Source organism: Polyodon spathula, chromosome 28 (assembly GCF_017654505.1).
Source record: "Polyodon spathula isolate WHYD16114869_AA chromosome 28, ASM1765450v1, whole genome shotgun sequence".
In the NCBI taxonomy this organism is placed as follows: Eukaryota; Metazoa; Chordata; class Actinopteri; order Acipenseriformes; family Polyodontidae; genus Polyodon; species Polyodon spathula.
Genome location: NC_054561.1, coordinates 2409232 through 2420413, shown reverse-complemented (window position 1 = coordinate 2420413; position 11182 = coordinate 2409232). Strand labels below are relative to the sequence as shown.

At 39.7% G+C, this 11182-nt stretch overlaps 1 protein-coding gene across 3 annotated transcripts; it reads left to right on the top strand.

Moving 5' to 3' along the window:
* The first annotated feature begins 640 nt into the window (after positions 1–640).
* LOC121301715 (histone acetyltransferase KAT2A) lies at positions 641–9239 on the top strand. Of its 3 annotated transcripts, none has more exons than XM_041231301.1 (18): positions 641–987; positions 1470–1593; positions 2145–2290; positions 2446–2535; positions 2953–3134; positions 3322–3513; positions 3760–3866; positions 3982–4092; positions 4245–4381; positions 5584–5792; positions 6079–6205; positions 6287–6397; positions 6665–6808; positions 6968–7082; positions 7421–7457; positions 7686–7749; positions 8172–8256; positions 8363–9239. In XM_041231301.1, exons 1-18 carry the CDS (start codon positions 757–759, stop codon positions 8554–8556), a joined length of 2406 nt encoding a protein of 801 aa, XP_041087235.1. In that variant the 5' UTR covers positions 641–756; the 3' UTR covers positions 8557–9239. The 3 variants fall into 3 exon arrangements, with proteins under 3 accessions (XP_041087235.1, XP_041087238.1, XP_041087234.1); XM_041231304.1 differs by having other exon boundaries at positions 3979–4092; positions 6968–7043; XM_041231300.1 differs by having other exon boundaries at positions 3979–4092.
* The last annotated feature ends 1943 nt before the right edge of the window (positions 9240–11182 follow it).

Below are 11182 nucleotides of genomic sequence, written 5' to 3'. Positions count from 1 at the left end.
TAATAGGTACATAATGTTTTGAGATCAACATCCCAATTATTGAAGGTTATTTGTCAAGTATATTCCGGGGATACGCATGTCGTGTTCGGCCATTCTTAGCCCTGCTCTCCTGCTCCATCCCTGGACGGTGGACAACTGATATGACTGACGTTCCACGTCAATGAAATCTCTTAGAGCAACGAATATAGAAGACATAGGACGTAAACACATGCTTGACTTTTTTCATACTATCTCGTACGTACATTTACATACAGTAGTTGTTCAAAATTTACAAGAAGCGGCTCGTTCTGTGAAAGTATTTTAAGAATAAGTTTTTTTTTTTTTTTTTTTTGTTCGTCTTTATAATCTAGGCCTGACTCCATGGTGTGATAAAATCACTTATTAATTCATAGGGTTTATGACCTATTAATATGACCTGCAACATACTAACATTAAATATGTATTATTATTTAAACTAGTAATTTAATAGACACATCCTTTATGCATTGGGTGCTACTTATCAAATATCGACATGCAAACGTGTTTATTTTATTTTTATTATATATATATATATAGAGAGAGAGTGAGTAAACACTTTTTCATGTATATTATATATATAATTATTTTTTACTTCAAAATGCTCGGCTCTCATAAGCTATTACAATAACCAAATGCCACGCGTGCGCACTACATTTCAAGAGTCTTTATTTAAAAGAACATGTTGCCAGCAGGTCCGCAATAAACTTTATTGACAATACGCTGAAAGACCTGGTTGCTATGGCGGACGTGGCGGCGCAGGCCTCCTCACAACCCCGGCTTCAACAGCCCCAGCCCGGCAATTCAACAGTGTCCTACCCGAATTCTGGTTCGGGGTCCGGGTCAGGTAATAGCGACCCTGCCAGGCCTGGTCTCAGCCAGCAGCAGAGAGCTAGTCAGAAGAAGGCGCAGGTCAGAGTTTTCCCGAGGGCGAAGAAGCTGGAAAAACTCGGCGTGTTCTCAGCCTGCAAGGTAATCCATTACAAACATAAGTGGCAGAAATGCGAGGCGTTCTTCATCCCGTCCTGCAAAGAACGCTTTATTCTTTATGTTCATAAGCACTGCAGTCTCAAAGTATATGCATGCAAATTCGCATATTTTTTTTCAGCAAACAATGAATGACATTTAAAGATAACTGCACAGTTAAAGGCGTTTTTTTTTTTAGTACTGCACGATAAATGGGAGACCATGGTATCTAAAAATGATCAGGAATTTAATTAAACAAATGTTAGTACCCATATTGTCATTTTTGTCGGCTAGTTGTGACTACAATGCATGCGGACTGAATCACAGCGCAATACCGAAAATGACAAAGACAGTTCTGTTCACATACCCTCTCAAATCTCCTCGAAAGAGAAATTCAATCATGCCAAAGTAAACTAACATGCACTGCATGTCACAAGTATGCGTGTCAGAATGTCTAACTGTTAAATTGCGCTCCCACCCCACTGAAGGCCAATGACTCCTGCAAATGTAACGGCTGGAAAAACCCGCATCCTCCGACAGCCCCCAGGATGGACCTGCAGCAGCAGGCGGCGAGACTCAGCGAGCAGTGCCGTAGCTGCGGACACACTCTAGGTATTGAATCTTACCGACTTTGCGGGATGTTCCTGAATGTACCAAAAAAATGACAAAGATCAAGCAAAACATGCACGACTATAAAATGGAAGTTTAAAGCAAGACTTCATGCATGCAAGCTTGCTGAATCTCTGTCAGTCGTATTTTTGTATTCCTTGTATGATCCATGCACCTATTGCATCATTCAAGCATAACCCTTCATCCTTTTTTTGTGCAAGACTTGCACGCAGTCTTTCATTATGATTGTATCATCCTCACGTAAGTCCTGATTTTAAATGTGCTTTTATGCTTTTGCATGTGTTGTGTATCGGTATAGGTAAGATTTTATAGCTGCCCATTGGGCACGATTTGAACTTTGAAACGATTCATTTGCAAGAATTATTTTTGTTGTTGTTTTACAAATATTCGCTTGTTTTCCCTAGCTTTTAAGAGGGAACTCATCAGCTCTTCAGTTGCTTCAGTGTAAACTTTCAAATAGTGGATATTAGTTGTTTATCTTATACAGAAGAAAAAAGCATTTACCGTTTTTTGTCATTCTCTTGACTCGAAAGCGGATCACGTTTCCCACTTGGAGAATGTGTCCGAAGACGAGATTAATCGGCTGCTAGGGATGGTGGTGGATGTGGAGAACCTCTTTATGTCTGTTCATAAGGAAGAAGATACCGACACAAAACAGGTTTACTTCTACCTGTTTAAGGTAAGAAAAAACACTGAAGGAAAGCAGGTTTTCTTTTTGGTTTCTTGCCCTTTTTTTAAAGTCAAATTCAAGTGATGGTTCACCTTTTTTTGTTTGTTTAGTATAATGTGAGGGTTGGATGTTTCTTCCATCTCTTTTTTTTGCGTTTTTTCCAGCTGCTGAGGAAATGTATCCTACAGATGAGCCGTCCTGTTGTAGAGGGATCTCTGGGCAGCCCTCCGTTCGAGAAGCCAAACATTGAACAGGTAAAATCCCAATCTGTTTTTTGATCATCCCACAATTGGAAAGCCAGTTTGTTTTGTTTTTTGAATGAGCTGCATGGAATAGAGCAGGGATGGAAATGAGACTCATATTGCATAGCAGTTTCAACCCCTGTGTATAGTTAACAAGCTCAGGTGTGTCTTAAACTCATAGTAAAACCAACAATAGGAGTCATTTCCATCCCTGTAGAAGCCTTGTTCAATTGAAGACATTGGACTTTTGTCATTTTATGTATTAAATTTCTTTTAGTATTTCCATTCCAAATTCAGTTAATCCGTGGCCATGTCAACAGGGAACCATATACTATACTTTACCGTGTTTAAGGACCCTTCACTGATTCACCATGTTGTGCAATTTACCGTTCTTTGGCTGATTTGGCGTGCATCTGTTGTGTTTTGCAGGGAGTTTTAAACTTTGTGCAGTACAAGTTTAGTCACCTTCCCCCAAAAGAGAGGCAAACAATGTACGAACTGTCAAAAATGTTTCTGCTGTGCCTCAATTACTGGAAGCTGGAAACCCCTTCGCAATTTCGCCAGCGGTCCCAGAACGATGACGTGGCAGCCTACAAAGTGAATTACACCAGGTACCAGAAAACGCCACCCTGGAATTAAAAGAAAAAAATGGGCTAGGGCTCGGGTTTAAAACCAAACAGCTGTTTTTGAGTGTGCCGTTTTTATATGGACTAAGCAATATCTTAACAGTTTCATCCTCCTCATAGTTACCGCAGCACCGTTGAAACGCAAGCTTCCCTCCCCTGTGTTGAATTGCAGGTGGCTGTGTTACTGCCACGTCCCTCAGAGCTGTGACAGCCTGCCCCGCTATGAGACCACACAGGTCTTCGGAAGGAGCCTCCTCAAGTCCATCTTCACAGTCACCCGCAGACAGCTGCTGGAGAAGTTCAGAGTGGAAAAAGACAAGCTGGTCCCGGAGAAACGCACTCTTATCCTCACTCATTTCCCAAAGTAAGGATGCAGAGCTGTTTTGTTGCTGGTCTGTCATTGTAGAGTGGAAAGGTTAGTACAGCAAGAGCAAAGATGATCTCTTGATTTTTTTTTTTTTTGTTCGTTCATTTCCAGTTTTAGCTGTATTTGTTTGGCACGCAAAGCTCCACTTTTTCATGTTAAGCTTTAAATTGGATGAATTCTTGAATACAAGACACGTGCTTTATCTTCAGCAGTGCGTTTCCTAACGAGCTGTGTACGTGTCAGGTTTCTTTCCATGTTAGAAGAAGAGATTTATGGGGAGAACTCTCCAATCTGGGAATCTGATTTCACAATGCCTGCAGCAGAGGGAGCCCAGCTGGGACATCAGCCAGGTATTTTTTTAATTTAAGTATATGAATTTCTGTATAGCAGTTGTGTGTGCCTATTATATATGCTTGTTATTTATTTATTTTTTGTTCCTTAATGAATATGCCTTCTTTCCAGCAGTTTTAAGCCCGGTGGCAGTTCCCAGTGCCTCTTCGTTCACCAAAAGCATGAGCAGCAGCTCTTCGCTGGTATCCATGACACTTGATGCAGTGGTTTCTGAACCAGTGCCAGGTATAAATGGGTTATTCTTAGCAAACCCACAAGCAGAGACATTAGAGACGTTTATATATGAAAAATTTGTTATGCAAAATCTTGATATAAACGCATGCATTTTCTCTTTGAACATCAACAGTGATGCTTATTGCTTTGATGTCTCTATTTAGGAGAGAAAAGGAAACTGCCTGAAACTCTGACCTTGGAGGATGCAAAAAGGGTCCGTGTGATGGGGGATATTCCAATGGAGCTGGTGAACGAAGTGATGATGACGATTACTGACCCTGCTGCAATGCTGGGCCCTGAGGTTTGTTAGTTTTGAAAGGATTATAAGGCTCAGAACATTACGCCGGCTGTCTGTTTTTATATCTCTGCTGCATATTTTGCATTACTCATTCCATGTGCTATAACAAACTTATGTGTGTGTATGTATTAGTGGTGCAATCGGCAACCTGATTCCATACTCTATTTATTGTATAGGCATTTATCAACGATAATCGAGCATAGATTATTAACAGAAGAACCAGTAACTAAAAACACTGTTGTGCATAATAGTTAAACAAAAAGACTTGAGCTAACTGAAAATAAGAGTGTGTCCTCTTCGGATGTCCTTTAACATTGTAATATTAATAAAAAGTACTATATTTTAACAGAAGTCATTTATATTTATCTGAACTATAGTTTTTCGTTAGTGTTAACACTTTATGCCCAAAGCAAAACATTTTAATTAATCTCACAAATCCTGACAAATTGAACTACTGTACTAAATTCAGTTCTTTGTATGTAATGTTGCCATAAAATTCAAACACAACATGCTTTTGAAACAAAAGAAGGTAGTCTGTAGATTTAGTATTGGCGTTCTCTTTAAATTATTACGCACAACATAAAAGATATGCTGTGTTCCTGTCACTTTATTTTTTAGTGCAAAAAAATGCACAGACTCGCAAATTTACACGGGGAAATGTCCGACGCGAATGTAGAGACCTAAAGTGTTTGTCCTAGCAACACGTTGACGTTGTGTATCTACTAGCACTAAAAGAAGCGCTTTCTCACACACTCAAGGTTTTAATGCAAACCGGCAACACGAGACTTCAAACTGGATTCTAATTTGATGCATCGATTCACCAATATGTAATCGAAGCTCAGGAAATTTAAGGACAGATGATCAGTAATTGATGCATCGATTTAATTGTTGCACCACTAGTTTGTGTGTGTGTGTGTGTGATATATATATAAAATATTTAGCTAGCAGATGCTTTTATGCAAAGTGACTTAGACTAAGGGGTGAAATATGCAATAGCTGCTGCTGCAGAGTCACTTCCAATAGGACCTTAGTTTTACATCTCATCCGAAGGACAGAGCACAAGGAGGTTCACTGACTTGTTCGGGGTCACACACAGTGAGTCAGTGGCTGAGCTTCGTTTTGAGCCGGGAACCTCCTGGTTTCAAGCCCTTTTCCTGAAGGTTGTCCCACATTTGGCTAATGTTTGTGTGTTTTGTGTCCTAAAGACAAGCTTATTGTCTGCGAATGCAGCAAGAGATGAAACTGCTCGTCTCGAAGAGAGGAGAGGGATAATCGAATTCCACGTGATAGGAAACTCGCTGTCTCAGAAATCAAATAAAAGGATCCTGATGTGGCTAGTCGGTTTGCAGAATGTCTTCTCCCATCAGCTCCCGAGAATGCCTAAAGAGTACATCACCAGGCTTGTTTTCGACCCGTAAGTACTGCAGTGCCTGGATGGATCTGCTTGTAAACTAAATCATGCAAAGCAGCTTGAATAAACATCAACTATATCATTTTTAAATATTTCTGAATTCAGTATGGATCATGTTATCTGTTGGGGCTGTGTATGTGACAATGAAAAACTGGTTGTATAGCTATATATGAATGACGTTTTAGTTCTGGGTGGCATTCTGAACATTACTTTTTGCTTATTGTGATAATGTGGAGCACAGCAAAAATCTGGTGGTTGGTATCTTATCTTCTAATATTACAATTCGCAGGAAACACAAAACGCTGGCGTTGATTAAAGACGGCCGTGTGATTGGAGGGATCTGTTTCCGAATGTTCCCCACTCAAGGTTTCACGGAGATTGTGTTCTGTGCTGTAACTTCAAATGAACAAGTCAAGGTAAGAGACTCGAGCAGAGAGGAAGCAGTTCACAGCGCAGACATGCAGCCTTGAAGTGATGCATCGTGCTTGTCATTTCAGGGGTACGGCACTCATTTGATGAACCATCTGAAGGAGTATCACATAAAACACAGCATTTTGTATTTCCTCACGTACGCTGATGAATACGCTATTGGATATTTCAAAAAACAGGTACAGCATCTCTGCAAGTAAAACCCTGTTCTCCTTTCCTCTTGCCCTCTGCAATTAGAGCGATGCTTCTGTGCTTTATAGGGATGTGTGAAGCTGTGTCTTAAACCCAAGGAGCTACGTGGCTTTTGTTCTGTGATGTAAAAATACAGTGGTACCAAATTGTTTTTTTAACATTGGTTTTAAATCATCAGTCGATATCTCAAGCTCATGTTGGTATAGGTTTGATTGTCTTGCAAAAATAATCACATTCTTCCTTTTTATTTTTAGGGGTTTTCAAAAGATATAAAAGTTCCAAAAAGTCGCTATCTGGGGTACATTAAGGACTACGAAGGTGCCACCCTGATGGAATGTGAGCTGAATCCGAGGATTCCATACACGGAACTCTCGCACATCATCAAAAAGCAAAAAGAGGTCTGGTATTGACACATCAGTCAGAACAACTATTTTAAATGCAGTGGTTATCCCAGTCATGTGGATTTAGGCAGAAAGATAATGTTTTGCATACCCAATTGTCTGTGCTTTTGAAGAGATGTAATTAAGCAGACCCCCCCCCCACCCCTTGTTTTACAGATCATCAAGAAACTGATAGAAAGAAAACAAACGCAGATTCGTAAGGTTTATCCCGGTCTGACTTGCTTCAAGGAAGGTGTGAGACAGATTCCCGTAGAAAGTATACCTGGTATAAGTAAGGAATGGATTCAGTATACTGTACCTTGGTTTATTGATGTGGTCTTGCAACAGGAAGTGGGGGTAGTACCATTTAATTTCATGCTTTTGAGTTGTCAACAGTTATCAAGTATTAAACTCTTATTTTTTTAAATGTGTGATGTGTCTAGTACATTTTATTTTTTTTATTTGACTCTCCTTCTTAATGATATGCATTGGTAAAATAGTCCAATACTCCCAGCTGCAAGTTTTAGTCCTCAGCACTGGAATGGTGTTTCAAGTGCTGCAGTCTTTTAAAAGAACCCAAGTAATTTCTGCCCTAATGCACACAATCACACAGCTTTGTTTGAATTCCAGGAGAGTCTGGATGGAAACCTATTGGAAAGGAGAAAAGGTAAGCAAATCGTTTTCCCTGAGATATAGTCTTTACAATTCAGTCTACAGCTGTACAAGTTAATAGGCAGTCTACTTTAGAGTCCTTACAGAGGTCTTTGATAGTGTAAAAATGTACTGTGCTGCCCTTTCCCAAATGCTTGTGTGCACTTGTTCCGAAATTTAAAGAGCAGGTGAAGCTTCAACCACACTTACTATTTTGTATTATTTATTTGTTTTATTAATACAGTAAAGAGTTGAAGGATCCAGACTTGCTGTACAACACATTGAAAAACCTGCTGGCGCAGATCAAGGTAGGTACTGTAAAGCAATGAGCCAATTAAACGTATTCTGCCCTGTGTGTGTATTTCTATTAAACTATGTAGTCTTAGTATAATTTTCTTTTTGAAAATTAATAATACACTTTAGCAGGCATTGTAAAAGTACAAACAGACAAATCAATTGCCAAAGGTAATATTTCTGTCCAAGCATTTTCTACACGAGACGTGATGTCATTTTGAGGACATTATTGATAAACTGAATACCAGCTCCATATTGACTTGCGTTCAGAATTTATATGCTGGGAGAAAGCACATTAGACCATGGGAAAGGAGATGTTATGTTGGACGAAGGGGTCTAGTGCTGTGAAATGTCAAGGCATGACTATGCACCAAATGGCTTATTTTTGCAAAGAAAGGTCCTTGGGTGACAAGGTGTTTTTATTTATTTTGGGTAGACCCATCCTAATGCTTGGCCGTTCACGGAACCAGTAAAGAAGGCAGAAGCCCCAGACTATTACGAGATAATCCGGTTTCCGATCGGTAAGATCTCCTTCATACGTACTCGATCTGTCCCGTTGTTTTCAGGTGGGTATAATGTTTATAATAAACCGATTGCACGAATCTCTGCCTGCCCTTTTTCATACAGATCTGAAGACGATGACTGAGCGACTCAAGAACCGGTACTACGTGACCAAGAAGCTGTTCATCGCGGATCTGCAGCGCATCATCTCCAACTGTCGAGAGTACAACCCACCTGACAGCGAGTACTGCAAGTGTGCCAACACTTTGGAAAAGTTCTTCTACTTCAAACTGAAAGAAGGTGGCCATATCGATAAGTGAAGGGAGAAGGAAAAAAAAAAACCTGTAAATGCATGGAACTTGCGTTGTATTTGGAGATGTACTTTTTCGATGGGTCGTCAAATGGACTTTTTGAATCTGGAGGGTGACTGTTTGCACGTTTCTCCTTTGAGTGCAGCGCTCCACAGGGAATCGGGGGTGGCGTTATGCTTGAGCCTGGGCCCACCCATTTTGCTCATGGGCCCACACAGTTATTTAGCGATTGACAATTAAAAACATTTCATACCAAACCGTATCAGAATGTAATCTGCTGCAGCAAGTCTATCTCATCCTTGTGGTTCAAAAGTATATATCCATCCCACCTACAACAGTACCGTTGTCATGGTTATGAAAAAAAACAGATTGGTGATTGGACGGCTGAGATATGAGATGTTACGTCTTCAATACTATAGTATCGAAATTACAGCGCATCGACAGCATACATACAGGAACTTTTCTTTCATTGCAAGGCACGCAAGCAACCAGCTTGTGCAGCTGCTGTTTAGTTATTCTGTACATTTGCAATTAGCTGTCTAATTACCTACACAGGGCAGCAGTGTGGCGTAGTAGTTAGGGCTCTGGACTCCTAACTGGAGGGTTGAAGGACACTGCTGTTGTACCCTTGAGCAAGGTGCTTTACCTAGATTGCTCCAGTAAAAACCCAACTGTATAAATGGGGAATTGTATGTAAAAAAAATGTGATATCTTGTAACAATTGTAAGTCGCCCTGAATAAGGGCGTCTGCTACGAAATATAATACAGAACGTTTAGCTAACTTTGCAGTAAACCATATCTATATTTGTGTCTTACGCATTAGCAGTGTCCTGACACGTTTAGAACCGACGAATCAACAAATGCGCCAGTAATGTAAGTACCTGCATTTAATTTTATCAATTTTGAATCCAGTTGACTGATGCAGCTGAGATATACTGTATGTTATGCTCAACTCATGCCTCTGTTCCTGTTTTGTTTTTGTTCCCATATAACTGACGCTTATAAAGCACAAGGGGAAGTGTTAACATTCATTTTTAGTCACTGTATGGGAGCTTTTTAAATTTAAGCTTATTTTGGGAAGTCGAATACACATTTGAGAGCTTTTGTCGGAAATTTTGTATGGTAGTGACTTGTAGCTCGGTAACGTTACAGAGTTTGTGCTGCTGTGCTTGTTGGTGGTAAATAGGATTTCCGACTGTCAATGTTTTGGTAGAGTGTGCGTTCTTGGAGAGTATGGTGCTATTTCTGACAGTATAGAGCAGTGGTTCTCAAAATAATTTGGGCACAGGCATAAATTGATCTTACTTGACTGTTTGCGGGCACGCTGACTATTGCATAGGTTCTTATGTTAATATTATACTTCTATTAGTAATTACGTTTACCTCATTAAGTGAGAAACGGCCCGTCTATGAAAATTTGCGGCCCAGCCAGGAATTAAATCCTGCAGCCGCTACTGCAGGGAATTCTGCCAACTAGTACAGAGCGCATGAAGAATTGTTACCCCTATGACATCACTGTGTTTTTGCTGGCGTTTGCTGTGCATTTTCTTATTGATATACTGTAGGCACATGTTTTGCAAAAGCTCCAGTGAGTTTTGACATGTTTGGCACTCCTCTCTTCGGGCCTTTTGCTTTTGTCTGCTCTGGCATTTCAGAAGTGCAGTTGTGGAGTGCTCTGCTATTTATAAGCTGTGATAACGCTGCATTAAACACTGTTCGGTTTGACAAGCTGGGGGTTGTTAAGTAGTTCATTCAACAAGAGCCCAGGGCATTACTTGAAACAGGAAATATGGGTGTCTTTGTTGTTGTGCAGCCTTTTTTATTGTACAGGGTTATTAAAGTCTTTATCATATAATTAAAGTGCTGGTTTCTGTACGTTTTGCTCCTTAAATATTAAAATAATTACATTCTGGGACATGGATAGATACCTACACATGTACGTATTTCACATGCATTACAAGAGATTGTAGTTTAGTACAGTAGATCACGGATTTATTGTAATTTTATTGAAGTTTTGACAAAAAAGGTACCACTGGCCAGTGTTAAAGAAAATAAAAGGTAACAAGATTTTTGTGCTAAAATGACAGGATTTGCTGGCATTGACATGTCAAGCCAATTCAAATTGAAAACTCTTTATACACACACACACACACCCCCACACAACAAACATTGTGGAGGAGTTTGGGTCTGACCCTTGTACATTCCCGTAGTTTGGTTGTGGTAGATGACACCTCCATAACAAGCAATCTAGAGGGATCAGAGATAGCTATCCTGTAGCCATTCCAAAAACTCTTTGAATAACACTTTGTAGGTTTAGTGATTTATTTATTTTTATTGTTTTTAATGGGTTACAATAACTAACATATGAGGTTGGACACCACTAAGGGGATAAAATGTGTACTTGTAAACCACTCAAGACAAAATTGTTGAAGTAACAAAGCATAATAATGAAATAGCAGTGGCATTTTCTTTCCGATGTGAAGATTAATAAAAAAATAAAAAATGTTCTACTTAACCACGCTACTTCTAAATTATATTAAGTGTAACACAAAACCATAATATTTAATGCAAATACTGACAGCTTAAAAACTTGATAAATACTGTGATTAAACAGTCGAATGGGATGGCTATTGTTA